Raw genomic sequence first — 15,253 nt, 5'->3', positions numbered from 1 at the left:
AAAGAGGAGCGGGTAGAGGTAATGAGGAGGAGGAAGAGCGAAAGGGAAGAGAGACAGAAAAGGCTGGGAATATAACTCAGTGGCAGAGTATTTGCTTAGCATGTGAGAGGTCCTAGGTTTAACCCCAGCACCGCAAAAAGTAGTAGTAATAGCAGCAACAGTAGCAGTAATAGTAGTAGTAATAATGCAGCAACAACAGCAGTAATAGTAGTAGTAGTAATAGCAGCAACAGCAGTAATAGTAGTAGTAGTAATAGCAGCAACAGCAGTAATAGTAGTAGCAGTAATAGCAGCAACAGCAGTAATAGTAGTAGTAGTAATAACAGCAGCAGCAGTAATAGTAGTAGTAGTAATAGCAACAACAGCAGTAATAGTAGTAGTAGTAATAACAGCAACAGCAGTAATAGTAGTAGTAGTAGTAATAGCAGCAACAGCAGTAATAGTAGTAGTAGTAATAGCAACAACAGCAGTAATAGTAGTAGTAGTAATAGCAACAACAGCAGTAATAGTAGTAGTAGTAATGCAGCAACAACAGCAGTAATAGTAGTAGTAATAGAAACAACAGCAGTAATAGTAGTAGTAGTAATAGCAGCAACAGCAGTAATAGTAGTAGTAATAATGCAGCAACAACAGCAGTAATAGTAGTAGTAGTAATAGCAGCAACAGCAGTAATAGTAGTAGTAATAGCAACAACAGCAGTAATAGTAGTAGTAATAGCAACAACAGCAGTAATAGTAGTAGTAGTAATAGCAGCAACAGCAGTAATAGTAGTAGTAGTAATAGCAGCAACAGCAGTAATAGTAGTAGTAGTAATAGCAGCAACAACAGTAATAGTAGTAGTAGTAATAGCAGCAACAACAGCAGTAATAGTAGTAGTAGTAATGGCTGCAACAACAGCAGTAATAGTAGTAGTAATAATGCAGCAACAACAGCAGTAATAGTAGTAGTAATAGCAGCAACAGTAGCAGTAATAGTAGTAGTAATAATAGCAGCAACAACAGCAGTAATAGTAGCAGCAACAGTTATCTCATTGGATATACTACAGCTGAACTTTAGGAGACACCCTTTTTTCTTTCCTTTCTTTTTTCTTTTTTTTTTTTTGAGACAGGGTTTCTCTGTGTAGTTGTCCTAAAACTTTCTCTGTAGACCAAGCTGGTCTTGAACTCACAGATCCGCCTACCTCTGCCTCCCAATGCTGGATTAAAGACATGTGCAACCACCACCCCAGAAGATGTATCCAGATATTTTTAAAAACTGATAGTAAGTGCCACATGTAAGGAGCTGTGGATCTCCTTTATGACAAATGTACAAACAAGATGCAGGTTAACCCTTGATTTCATCTTTCTAAGCTCATCTTATTTTTTTTTTAATTTTCTGATACTTAAAAAAATAACTGCTAACAGTATTATCTAGGAGTTCCTCTGTTAAGTTCCTTTTCTAACCACCTAACTCAACAGCTTACTCTCTACTTTATAGTCCAAGGCTAACTATTTTCACTACAAGTGTTACTTTCGCAATAAATTACTTATGGTCCTGAACGACTTCTTATATTTTTGGTTGTGAGCCTAGCCTTTAACAGCTGAGCTATCCCTCCAGCCCCTGAATGACTTCTTACCTTGATAAGCCAGAAGACTTGTGTCTATTAATAGAGGAATAAAAATGTAGTGTTTATATGTACATGCATAAGCACACATACAAACACACATGATGGGATAAACAAAATTTAAGACATGAATACACTTCTCTCTGGAAACAGAGACCTTTAAAGAAAATCACAACCAATCAAATACAGAGTTGTAGAGCCCAGTTCCAACTAATACAACTATAGTACAATTCACACAACCTAAAGATTAGGGATCACAGCAGAGGGGGCAGAAAGATTGTAAAAGCCAGAGGAACAGGGAGTTTGCTGTGAGACTGTGTCTCCAAGAACGGCAGAAGCTACACCCATAAACTTTCACCAGCATGCACGGCTTGAACAGGAGCAGAACAAGGACAAGGAAGATAAGCGTGCTACCTTTAAAGAGGCTGGGAAAGCCCAGGAGGCTTCAACCTACACAAAGAACTACAGGCCACTAGGGAATGCTGAGAGCAGGAGAAAGTGTTCTCAGGGAAAAGTACACCAATTGCTTATCCAACACCAAATGGTCAGTCCTGAAAACATATACATACAATTAACAGTATAGAGACTGAGCAGATCATGTTTAAGTATTTAGGAACACACACACACACAAAGTCAATTAGCCATTCAGTTCAATGGTGCTAATAACTTAAGCCTAAATAAATTATAGAATTATTGTGAGGCAATCACTGAGTAATAGATGTAAAACAACTAGCAATGCCTGAGACATAGTATTCAATGTGGTTACTATGATAATTATTATGGCAGTAATTGAGAGTAAAATGCAAACTATAAATATAGGTATTAGAATTTTTAATAAGCAAGCAAAGGATTGTGAAAAAGTTGCAATTTAATTGCAATTAGGAAGGTAAGAGTAGGGCATGCCAATGGAAGTGGCAGAAGAAGCCAATGAAAACCAAGCTTCACTCCTGGTCTAGAAACATGGGACAAATATGAAGGCATGATCTCCACTAAAGAGAATTTGAGAGAACAGCTAGGTTGCAGTCAAGGTTAGAAGCTAGAAAAAATAAGGTTTGGTCTCTCCTATCAGGTAAGGACAACTCAGTTACTTAAAACAATTGTTAACAATTTTTAATTTTTATTTTATGTATATGGGTGTTTTGCCTGTGTTTATATATGAGTACCATGTAAATGCAGTGCCCCAGAATTGCAAGCTGCCATATGGGTACTAGGAATCCAATTCAGTTCCTTTGGAAGACCAGTCAGTGCTCTCAACCACTGAACCATCTCTCTATCCCCTGGTTAACAATTTTCAATAACAGTATTTACTGGTCAGAGGAAGGCTTAAATATTGTGACCTTTCAGTGATCTGAAATGGAAAAGAAACTAGTGATCTTCATCAAAGAGCAAAGATTGAGGTAACGGGAGTTAAGACGGGCAGCCATGACCAGAGAAAACCCTGGTTATAAAAAGTGTTTTCGCCAGGCGGTGGTGGCGCATGCCTTTAATCCCAGGACTCGGGAGGCAGAGGCAGGCAGATCTCTGTGAGTTTGAGGCCAGCCTGGTCTACAGAGTGAGTTCCAGGAAAGGCGCAAAGCTACACAGAGAAACCCTGTCTCGAAAAACCAAAAACAAAAAAAAAAAAAAAAAAAAAAAAGAAGAAAAAAAGTGTTTTCCTAGTGCTACTTAGTCTAAGCGAAGGGTCCCCAAAGGCCCACTTCTCTTTGAGGCTCTTCATTGTCTCCCCAAGGACCACCTTTTTTAGAGATTCATTATGAGACAAAGAAGCTTCTTTGCTTGGAGGAAAATGACAAGTGGGACCAGAACTTGGCAGCACTCAACCAATTCGTTTTTGTTTTAGGGACTTCCCTGAGAAATTGCCGACCCAGCTCTTAGGCTGCCCTGCCATGACCTGTGTCTCCTGGGACAACTCCACTCGAATGTAGGCCTTCTGATCTATCTGTTCACTTCTGTGCCTGCTTCCCAAGGCCTGCCTTTCTCAGCTTTCAGCAGCCTAAGAGCTCCTGTCAAGCCTTCCTCACGGCCTGCCTCCATGCCTTCTCCTCTACTGTCCCTTCCACCTGGAACACCCACCCACCTGCTGCCACCGCAGTCTCTGTTTCTAGAGCTAAAAGTCTCACCTCCTCCCTCAGAGTCTTCTGCCACGAAACCAAATAAGGTACAAACTCATACCATTCCCACCCACACTACCAACATTCCTGCCTCGTCAGCACCAGCAATGTCATCCAACAGTTATTAAGTGCAGATGTGCAGGGACTGAGAGGACACAAGGAACCCTGAATAATCAATCCCTTAAGTCTCTGACAATTTTATAGGAATGTCTTAAGTGTAGCTGGCTTTCTGTGGTAGTGCTCCAAAATCTGTTGAATGAAATAACAACTTAGTATAAATGACTCTAAACTTATGGGAATACTCAAGTCACAAACAACAATGTAAATTTTAAAAAATCAGTTACCATTCTTTGGTCAAATTGACAAAAATGTTAATACTCAAAGTCAGTCCAGCACATTCAGACTCTCAAAGCACAAACTAGAAAATATTTTCTGAAATAAATTTAGGAATTCATCAATTCATATATATCAAGGAATATATATTCCTTAGCTGACCACTTACTTGAATATTTTAAGGTAAGTTAAAAAATAAACAGAAAAGAAAATATATTTCTATGACAATATTTACTAAAACCTTATTCATGACAAAATAGAAAGAATTGTTAAGGAACACTCATATTATAGGGTATTGTTAATCTATCAAGTGAGGTTTTCAAAAACATTTGCTAACCCAGAATAAAGCTTACAAAAGCTTAAAAAAACAAAGAATTACTCATACTACAATCCTATATATAATACTATAAAAAGTCAGTAAACTTGTGTCTAACTAAGTTATTTTGGGCTAACTCTTTTGTATGCTGTGAATATGTTTTATTCCCATTGGTTAATAAAATAGCTGATTTGGCCTATAGCAAGGCAGGAAAGAGCCAGGCAAGAAATCCAAGCAGAGAAACAGGAAGAAAAAGGGTGGAGTCAGGGGCAGATGCTAGCAGACACAGAAGGAGCAAAATGCCAGAGCACCAATAAGCCTCAGGCCACGTGGCAATACAAAGATTAATAGAAATGGGTTAACTTAAATGTAAGAGGTAGTTAGTAGTAAGCCTGAGCCATCAACCAAATATATAATTAATAGAAGCCTCTGAGTGATTATTTGGAAACGGCTATGGGATGGGGTAGGACAGAAAAAAGCCTATGTTTACAATATGTATCACAAAGGAAAGAACAGTTGATATGAGTAGTAAATATTTTGCTGTTATTAACTTTATCGGCAGGACCTTGGGAAACAGGATGAATTAGAAGATAAGGCAGCATACTGTGGTGGTTTGAATGAGATTTGTCCCCCCAGTCTCATACTTACACACTAAGTCCCCAGGTGGTGGTGCTGGACTGGAGGGAGCCTTGCTGAGGAAGTACATCACTGGGCTTTTTGAGTTCACAGCCTTGGCCCACTCTCAATGCCCTGTTTCCTGTGTGTGGTTGTGATATGACTTTCAGCTTCCTGCTCCAGCCAACATGCCTTCCTCAACATCTATCTAGACCTTTGGAAGCAACCACAGCCCAAATAAACTCTTCCTCAAATTGCCTTTGGTTATAGTACTTTATCACAATAGAAAAGAAACTTACACATGGAGGCATTTGGAGAAACGATGGGCATTTTCAGCTAGTTAAATAACTACAAATGATTTGCTAGACATTCCTTGCCTTATTCTATATCAGGCAATATCACACAAAAAAGTATTTCCCTGACGTTCCAGGACCTTCCACAAGTTTGTTTTTAAAAAGAGAAGGCACATCAGCAAATAACAACCCCATTATCTCACGAGGGGTGTCAATTCTTAAATAGATATTCACAGTATGGAAACTTTCTCCAAACACTTCACTTCAGGCTAGGTCTTAAAAGACAGGGATAACAAGCTAGCAAGATGAATTAAGAAAAAATTCCAGGCACAAGAAACAGCAAGTGCAAAGTCTCTGAGGATTTGGGGAAAATAAATCATTCCATGTTTTACAAGTATCAACTAATGCATTCCAAAGTACTTTTTGTTAAGGATCTGGTTTTTCATTTCCAATGTCCTGGTCTGATAGTTTTCGTTCATATCCTGTTCGATGAGACAGGGCCTTGAAGTACCTCATGTCCTGGCAATTCAAACTGCCTCTGAAGATGCACTTCCAATTTTAGTATTTATTTCATCAAAGAGTAAAATCAAACAGTTCCCAGGTTGTGTTGGTCCATGAATCACACTTTGAACTGTGTAGAGGTAGACCAGAAGGAATTTATTGTGTCATGGAGATGATGTGGAGCCATGAAGTATGTACATTTTTTTCTTTCCTGATATTCTTTTCTAAAGTCATGGCTCTCCTGGATAATTTACAATGCTAAGAGAAAGATCCTATGTTCTCTTTATTTTCTGGATTAGAAAAACATGATTCTTTAAATTTTTTTACATTTCCTCACAGTGATACACTAAGACTGGCAACTCATGTAACCAAGAGTTAAGTTCCCTAAACCACAACAAGCCTAGAGGATTTAGTAAGAAAATAAAACACTCAATAAAAATGGAGAAAGAATAGATTAGTCACACAAAATAATTTCTAATTAGCCTTTCTATGTAAGAAAATGCTCAACTTTATTGGCAAGAAACATAAATTTAAACTACTAAGATACTACAACCTAGAAGAATACCAAAACCCCAAAACTTTGACAAATCACCCTTTTGGTGAGTTAGGAAAGAGAAACACCTCTTGGCATGACTGGTAGGGGACTAATTTGCCAGTATGCCCTATGGAAGGCAGAGGCCTTTTGGGGTGGTCATTAAAGCCTTTAACAAATGTCCTCAGACTTCTGGCATGGCCAATGTGAGCAAGAGAGATGTGTAATCTGTGTGAAGCAGACCTGTAGAGTCATTTGCTACATTCTCATTTAATTATCATCTTTACTTTCCCTTTATAGTTGCAACTAGTCATGTTCCCAACAGTGGCCGCGCCATCAGCCCAGATTATAGAAGACAATTTAAAGCAGACCTCTGACATTCATGTAAGTTATTGAAGAAGTAACAGTGTGGTAATGTATATTGAAATTACAGATGCACACACACATGTTGAGATGACCAACATAAAAGGTTTCTCCCTTCCAGCATGGTTTGTCGCTCAAAAGGAACAGCCACAAAGGACTGATAATTGCAGTGCAGTCACACAGTGGAATAGTATTCATCTGTTACAAAGGAAAAGTTCTCTTAGAGAGCTTATAAATAAAAGGATCTTCTAGTGAAAAAGTAAAAGGTGCTCTCATGTGTATACTATACTGTTGGAACACAGTCCGAGAATGGAGTCAGTTGTGCAAGGGGAATTTTGAGTGCTTATAAGAAAACTCCAAGAAAACAAGAGTCTTAGCCAGGCAGTGGTGGTGCACGCCTTTAATCTCAGCACTCAGGAGGCAGAGCCAGGCAGATCTCTGTGAGTTTGAGGCCAGCCTGGTCTACAGAGCAAGATCTAGGACAGGCACCAAAGCTACACAGAGAAACCCTGTCTCAAAAAAACCAAAACCAAACAAACAAAAAAAACAACAACAACAACAAAACCAAGAGTCTTGTGACCTCCATGTCTTCAAAAACATGGAATTGTTCTTGGAATGTGCTTTCATGCCCCTCTCAGGTGTATCAGATAGGAATGAATTCACTTTAGATTGTTCATTACAACTGGATATTGTTACTTGTCTACATGCCTCTATGAAAAACATGTTTTGCCACGTGCTGTTTGTCCTTGTGACTGTCTACAGCTTGGACTCATGAGAACTTTACTCGTGTGATTCTTCTAATCTTCAGAGTATAGACTCACGTTCTGAATAAAGTTGGCTATTGCACCAGACACTAGTCTCCCTCATTTTCAGACCCCACTCTCCCACGTGCACACCATGAGCTTTAGACCAATAAACACTATATCATGGCCTTTTATATGAAAGGAAAAGTAGAATTTGATATTTGATTTTACACTTACATAAAGAGACTACCATGATAAATAACTAACAAAAATTAATGTCTTCAGCAGAGGGTACAGGGTGGCATAGGATGAACTTTGATAATTCAGGAGAAAAAATTCTTGGTGCTGTGTTCATTCTGCCTTACAATTTCATCCACTCTGTCAACAAAGCTCATCTGAAGCATAAGTGGAACACATTTTAAGCTCCAGCTTTTCTTTCCCCTTTTGGCCATGACTAAACAATGGCCAGCTATCTCTGTGTTAAGAACTATCACTCAATTACATAGTGATTGCTCTTAATTCAAGATAAACAGACAATTACAAGCTTCAATTTATGGGTGGTTTTTAATTTGTTTGATTTTGTTTTTGTTTTATATTTTCAATAATTGTCTCTTTAATGTCATAACCAATGTATTCTTATTCTCATTCCAAGTTTTCATTGACATAGAAAAGATGCTTTTACTTCATAGTAAGAATTTCAAGGCTTTTACTTTCAAAACATTCAAAATAAAAACAGCACTATGACATAGACCCTACAAATGTCAGTTAAAATATGTTTTTCTCACATCAGTCAGTCCAGATTGACAGACTCTCAGTATTTTGGTCCCCACCCCACCCCAAGACAGGGTTTCTCTGTGTAGCTTTGAAGCCTGTCCTGGATCTCGCTCTGTAGACCAGGCTGGCCTCAAACTCACAGAGATCCACCTGCCTCTGCCTCCCAAATGCTGGGATTAAAGGCGTGCACCACCACCACCTAGCCTCCCAATGTTTTATTATCCAAACACATTATTCACTTAAAATTATATCTACATACAATTATATTAACATATGACATCAAGGAAATTAAAATGTAAAAAGCCTAACAAATTAATAGCTGACATCTAAGAATATTTATTAGTGATAAGAAAAACACATTTTTCAGACAGGCATGGTAGTACACACTTGTAGTCCCAACACACAGAAGGCTGGTGGAAGAAGAGCATAAGTTCGTAGCCAGCCTGGCCTTGATTCAAAGAACCAAAATCATTAAAATGTTTAAAAATTTAAATGTTATGTTTTTCAGGCTGAATATAATAGCACATCATACAATCCCAGTATTTTCCAGAGGTTTAAGCAGAAAGCTAGCCTAGGGTACATAGAGAGACCCTGCCTTAAAAACAATTCACAAAACCATGTGTGCATGTGTGTAGGTGTGTGTACGTCAGTGGACAACTTGTGGAAGCTGGTTCTCTCTTTCCATGCTGTGGATCCTGACTCAGCTTATCAGGTTTTATCTGCTGAGCCTAGCCAGAAGTTACTTTCTCTGTAGTTTTCTAAGGTGAATCATGAAATGCTAACTTTTGGGAACTCCAAGCTAGCCTAGGCTATATATTGAGACCCTGACTTAAAAGCAATCCACAAAATCATGTGTATGTATGTGCATGTATGTATATAATGGTGTATAAGGGGCAACTAGAATAATTTATCAAAATAAATGATAATGATATATTACAATTGGTGCACTAAATAACATATGAGTCTTACTGAATTAAATCAATAGGTGGATAGGAAACTTTCCTTATACTCCTCACTGTAGAAAGAACAGTAGAAACTAAGTTAGCACCTGCAACCACCAACAGTGGTAGCTCCAGACATGTGTCATCACTAGAAGATACAGATCTGATGAGGAACAAGATAGCACCACAGTCTCAGAGGTTCCCACCACAAAGGGAAAGAGCCCAGAGTGAAGGGTCGCAACTGATACAAACTTAACCAAATATTGAGGCTAGTGTCAGATATGGCAGGACAGGTTCACAGTAGATACTTCTTCTGTAATTTCTATCAAGAAAGCATGGCCTGAGCCTAACATGAGGAGATACAGAGTAGACCCATGCTACAACATGAAAGCTGACACTATTTAAAACTGGGGGACAACAAAGACTGACAACCGTCACAAGCTGAAGGAGACAAGAGACACCAATTAAGTGGCCACTGGATTCTGGATCAGAAAGGAAAGAGAGGCCTTCGGGGGCAGCTGGCAAATTTGCATGGTGTCCTGATGCCAGTGTTTTCGTGATAATGCAAGTTTCCTCTGGATAGTGCGAGTGTGGTTATTCAGGAGCGTGGCCTTCCTTTTAGAGGAGAATATGAATATTTAGGAGTGGCACAATCTCTTGTCTACAACTTCTCTAAAGTTACTGAGATTAGTCATAATAGAGGGGACAATGAAGCAAGTGTCAAATGGTGGCAGCTGCAGCATGTGATGAAAGGATACAAATTATATGGCTCTCTCTCAACTTCACTTAGGTTTCAAATTAGTCTTTAAAGGGTATGTGGACACATGTGAGCACACTTGAATTTTTATTATCTGCCAAGTTTTACACTAGTGACTGCTATCATTTAAACACAACACTTCTACCTGTCTTAGGATGCACAGCTAAGAACATGTTTTTCTAAGAGGAAATTTTAATGCTAAAAGTGAAAAAACTTCATCTTTTGTCCTGGTGAATTTTATGTCAACTCAATTAAAACCAAACTATCTGGGAGGAGGGATCTCAATTGAGAAAGTGCCTCCATTACTTTGCTCTATAGGGTATTTTCTCCATTAATGATTGCCACGGGAAGAGCCAGCTCACTAGGAGTGGCGTCACCCCTGGCAAGCGGTCCTGGGCTGTACAAGAAAGGTAGCTGAGCCAGGCACGGGAGCCGTGGGCAGTAAGCAGTGTTTCTCCATGGCTTCTGCTTCAGTTCCCACCTCAGGTTCTTGCCCTGTCGGTACTTCATGAAGTACTCTAAACTGTAAGGTAAAATAAACTTCCTTCCCGTGGTGCTTACCACAGCAATAAAACCTACCTAGATCGTCCACTCTTGCCTTTCCCCTCTCTCCACCTCCTCTTCTCTCCATCTCCTTCGCTCCCTCCAGACTCCAATGTGTGTTTTTGTGTGTGGTCAAATGTATACAGGTGCATGGAGGCCAAAGGAAGTGAGGTGTCCTGCTCTACCAATCTCTGCCTTATTCTAAGACAGGGTCTCTCACAGGATCTGGAAATAGGATGGGGACCATCAAGCCCTCAAGATCCTCTCCTTATCACCTCCCCTCACAATGTTGGGGTTCCAGATGCATGCAGCCATGCCCAGCTTTTGCCATGGGTGCAGAGAACCAAACCCAGATTTCCATGCTTGCACAGAGAGTACCTATTCCCAGTGAGCCATCTGTCCAGGACCTTCATTGCAGATCTAAATGTGTCCATGTTTTGGGCCTTATATTGGGGCCCCAATTTTCCCATAAAAATGTCTGTACCCTATTTCCAACCCTGTGTAAAATCAGTCAGTGGTACTTGAACTGGCCAATAAAGAATACAACAAATTACTGAAGAGGTCTTGTTCCTTACTGGAACATTAACCTGAAGAGAAGAGAGTAGAGAAAGTGGGTATTTAACCCTACCTTCAACTCCCACATGCTAGGCCTAATTGATTTTCATTAGGCAGCCTAGAAAAAGCCCAGGCCACCTCCCATCTCTCAAGGCCTAACTTAATTGCCATGCATTTGCAGAAGCACACTGTAAGATGACTAATCACTGACAGCTTCTCCAGCACCATATGTCTCCCAAACTTTTCAAAGGAAAAAACTGTCCCAACCATTACTGGAACAAATTTCCTACCTCCTGCAGCTGGAGTCGGACCTTGGTAACTGCTCGGATCCAGTGTGCTCTGGCTTGGGTAAATGGTGAAGATGCATTCTCCTCGGGAAGACTTGTAACAAAGAAAAGAATATTTCTTGCAAATAGCAGAGGCAACAAGGTGACAATATTCAAGGCAAAACTGCCAAATATCTAAAATAAAATGTTTTTGTACTCATGCCCACACTCGGCTAGTGATTCAGGCCATAAACAGCATAGTTCTGAACACCGAGTTTGAAAACAATTCCTCTCTAAAATGACAATCCTTTTCATCCCTCTTTCCTTCCCCTTTGTTCATGCACAGACACTGAGAGGCGAGGGCCCTGAGTGAACTTCTAGAGCAGAAATCGACAACTACAACCTAAGCGGAGACAAGAAGGGAGATGAGTCAGCGTGCATGCGAAGTATTTCACTTCTCTACCAAGAGCTCAGCCCTGACAACAGTAACATCAGGTTCAAGGTCCATGAAGAACCAACCTCTTGGTGGGCCATCAACCCAGGAGGACCAGGTCTAGACCTTAGTCTCCTGGGCCTCTTCACTATCAACTGAACCATAACAGATGTCTGAAATCTCAGCAATCAGGAGGCAGAAGCAGGAGGTTGAGTTATAAGTCTGTAGCCAGCCTGGGCTACAACGTAAGACCTTATTTTATAAAAAGAAAGAAAAACAAGCAAAAAATAGGGGAAGAGAGAAAACAGCTTTATAACAATCTTCAGGAAGATATATGATTCATCCAGCCACCTGGCATTCATTTTCCTGGTCTCTTAGTTCTGTGATGAGATCTAGAAGTCTGAAAATCTAAGCCAGAGTCTTATCATTCTATCCTAGTGGTTTACAAATGGGTGCAGGGGCAAGATTTTGTCCTTGGGAGAATATCTGATAGTGTCTAGGGAGTTCTGGTTGTCACCTGGACACTGCTATTAGCATCTACTGTGTAGAGGCCTGATAAGCAAACAAGTGCTTAAAACAAATACAACAGTTTCCCATAATAATTATTTTCCAATAAAATGTCAACAATACTAAAACTACGAGACTTACTATGCCCAAACCTCTCAGCTATTCTAAACAGGATAGCTCAGGGTATAGAAAGAACACTCAAACTCTATACTAAACTTTATTATATGATTCTTTAAAAGGCTGCTTTTAGTTACTATTGACATTGTATTTAGACAAGGTCTCTCTGTGTAGCTCAGGTTGGTCTTAAGCTCCTGACTCTGTGTTTCACCCTCCAGAGTACTGAATTGTACAGGTACACACTGTACTTGACCAAAAGATAAATTGTAAAATTTTCTTCTTATGGATACCAAAATGTCAAACCATGTACTGTGGCATTTAATTACAGGAAGATGTATTAAATCTGTCAGTTCTTCCCTAATTCTTTTCTGGTTTTCCTCAAATAGGGTAAAACAAAACCAAATATCAATGTATGCAAAAGAAATTAAAATATGAATAGTGTTGGATACAGCCAAGGAACCCTAAGCAATGGGAACTATTAAAAGATCTGTGGGGCTCAGGCCCAGTTTCAGACTCAGAGACCATCTGTGGGGTCAAGACTTCACACTCGAGAAGTCTTTTTTTTTTTTTTGAGCTGAGGATCGAACCCAGGGCCTTGTGCTTGCTAGGCAAGAGCTCTACCACTGAGCTAAATCCCAACCGTTTTTGTTTTTTTTTTAAGATTTATTTATTATGTATACAGTGTTCTGTCTGCATGTATGCCTGCAGACCAGAAGAAGGCACCAGATCTCATTACAGATGGTTGTGAGCCACCATGTGGTTGCTGGGAATTGAACTCAGGACCTCTGGAAGAGTAGTCAGTGCTCTTAACCTCTGAGCCATTCTTCCAGCCCCAAGAAGTCTTGGTGAACTTGTATCTCAGTAACACAAGTCCTTCAAATATCTTGGGAATTATATCAAAAATCAAAGGAAGATGTACCAACTTGACCATGGTTGCCATGGCCCCAACCTACCTAGCTGCAAGAAACAAGTGAAAAGTGTTTGTATTCAATAAGAGATACAACAGATAGTATGTGAGCTAGCCATCACCTACCTCTCCTGGGGTCCTAGGACGTGATCCTTGTGTAGCACCAGATCTGGAGGAGGGTGGGCTGTGGTATCTTCTCTCACATCCTTGGATTCACTTGTTTTCTCCTTTTCCGATTCATATGTCACGTCCAAGGCTTTCTCTTGTTCTCCCAAAACAACCTGGCCATCTTTGGAGAGGCTGCCATAGCTATGGCTAGAATGAATGGAGTCCCTCTCCCGACGGTCATCATCTTGCTCCTGATACTGGTCCAGTTCACTCAGCAGAGAGCTTCCTTGACTCACATTACAGGAAGAGCCGTGCCTACTACTGCTGGCAGGGCTGTGAGAGTGAAAAGAAAACACATCAGTAAACAAAGCAAACCAAGGACCAGGCCACAAACACAGACACACCTGGGAACTAATAATTGCACGAAGCACAACGCGCCCCCACCCCCAACACACACACACAAACAGGAGGTTCCTGGGAAGCAAGGGCAAACATTTCAATCTAGAAAAATTATTCTAGCCATTCAGCACAACCACAAAAAGAAAAAAGACGACATGCTAAGCTCTCTGACACCACTTACACTATGACTCCAGCCTGACTTCACAGAATATTTTACCTAACAGTAAAGTGGCCTGTTGCTTATGAAATTCTTTACTAAGTCTCCTAAAGAAACTTTTCCAGTGGCTGTGATTAAAGTTTTCCAAATTCCACATAGTAAAGTCCAGTAAATAGGCTCCACTCCCCTTCTATTATTTAATAAAAGGAAGTCCTTAATGCTTCCTCTGTAATTATGTGTGTGCCTATGCCTTAGCAAAGCAGACAGACATGTTCCTTCAGTCTGCAGAATGAAGTGTGGAAGCCACTAGGAGATAAAGACCAGGATTATGAAACTCTTCGGGGGAATTCCACAGGTCTCACCAACACAAATGCAATAGTGATACCCTTACTGGCATGGGATATATCCCTAAGATAAATCCATCCATCTATCTGTAGCTGAGTCTCTCTCAGGTCAAGGCTCAGTTATGCATGAAGTGAACTAAGTCCAACTCCTCTAGACCAGAACTATACTAAAGTTATCTCTGTCTGTGAAGTGAGGTCAGTTCAGTCCTCTCTCCATCACCTCAGTTCCCATGCATAGAAATAAGTGTTCCCTGTAACGAGGGACAGCTACTGTAGCTGAGAATAACTGGGAAGGTGGCAAGAAAGGCAGACCAGTGAGAAGAACATTATCAAGACAGCCCTGGAACCCTGAGGCTCATCTTCCAAGGGATTCAGTCTTAATGAAGACAGATGGACTTGGAGATGAGTGAGACAAGGCTAGTCCATTTGTACATTTCAATCTCAAGTCAAGAGTTCTTGTTTTCTTACTAGTAGGTATCCTGCTGGAAAGCTCTTATGCAAAGGGAATTGGTTTTATTTTGTTTTTTCCCCAGAGTCAAGTCTTTAACTTAAGGTCTAATATCTACCCCTGGTCAGATTAAAAGAAAGCACTGCTGCTTTCCAAAGAGATTTTCCCTATAGGTACTCTCAATTACCTGCTATTTTCAGGCTGATTTCTGAGTCTTCAGTACATATTAGCAGAACATGTGTCAGATCAGGGTTCTAAGTAGATCAGTGTGCCCCCCCCCCCCGCCTCCCTCCGCTGTTCTAAGTAGTCTTAATGCGTTGGATATGTTTGGGACCAGCAGCATTCCTAAACTAAACTTGAAGTGCTTATGCTCAGAGGCAATAGTGGCAATCTCTACGGGTGGTCCTTGTTCAGCACTCCAGATAAAAGAACAGCAGCAAAAGAACAGCAGCTTTGAGTCGAGTATCGTGGCAACCCAGGGTCATCCTTTGTTGTAGTCTTTCAGTCCAGAGCACTGTGATGGTCTATACCAGAGATCCTAGAGGAAGTTTTACAAATCCGTGTGGAATAGGATATGGGATACATATG

The 15,253-nt window shown here is 40.3% G+C and overlaps 1 protein-coding gene across 9 annotated transcripts in view; it reads right to left on the bottom strand.

Moving 5' to 3' along the window:
• Positions 1-15,253, bottom strand: part of Unc13b (unc-13 homolog B) — a 198,288-nt gene that overhangs the window by 62,272 nt on the left and 120,763 nt on the right. For all 9 annotated transcript variants that reach the window (XM_036177284.1, XM_036177285.1, XM_036177288.1 and 6 more), the window contains 2 exons: positions 13,336-13,650; positions 11,270-11,360 (listed from right to left, as the gene is read on the bottom strand). In XM_036177284.1, coding sequence (XP_036033177.1) covers positions 11,270-11,360; positions 13,336-13,650 — 406 coding nt within the window. The remainder of the gene's footprint in view (positions 1-11,269; positions 11,361-13,335; positions 13,651-15,253) is intronic.

Source organism: Onychomys torridus, chromosome 2 (genome assembly GCF_903995425.1).
Source record: "Onychomys torridus chromosome 2, mOncTor1.1, whole genome shotgun sequence".
NCBI classification, from domain to species: Eukaryota; Metazoa; Chordata; class Mammalia; order Rodentia; family Cricetidae; genus Onychomys; species Onychomys torridus.
This window is presented reverse-complemented; position numbering and strand designations above follow the sequence as displayed.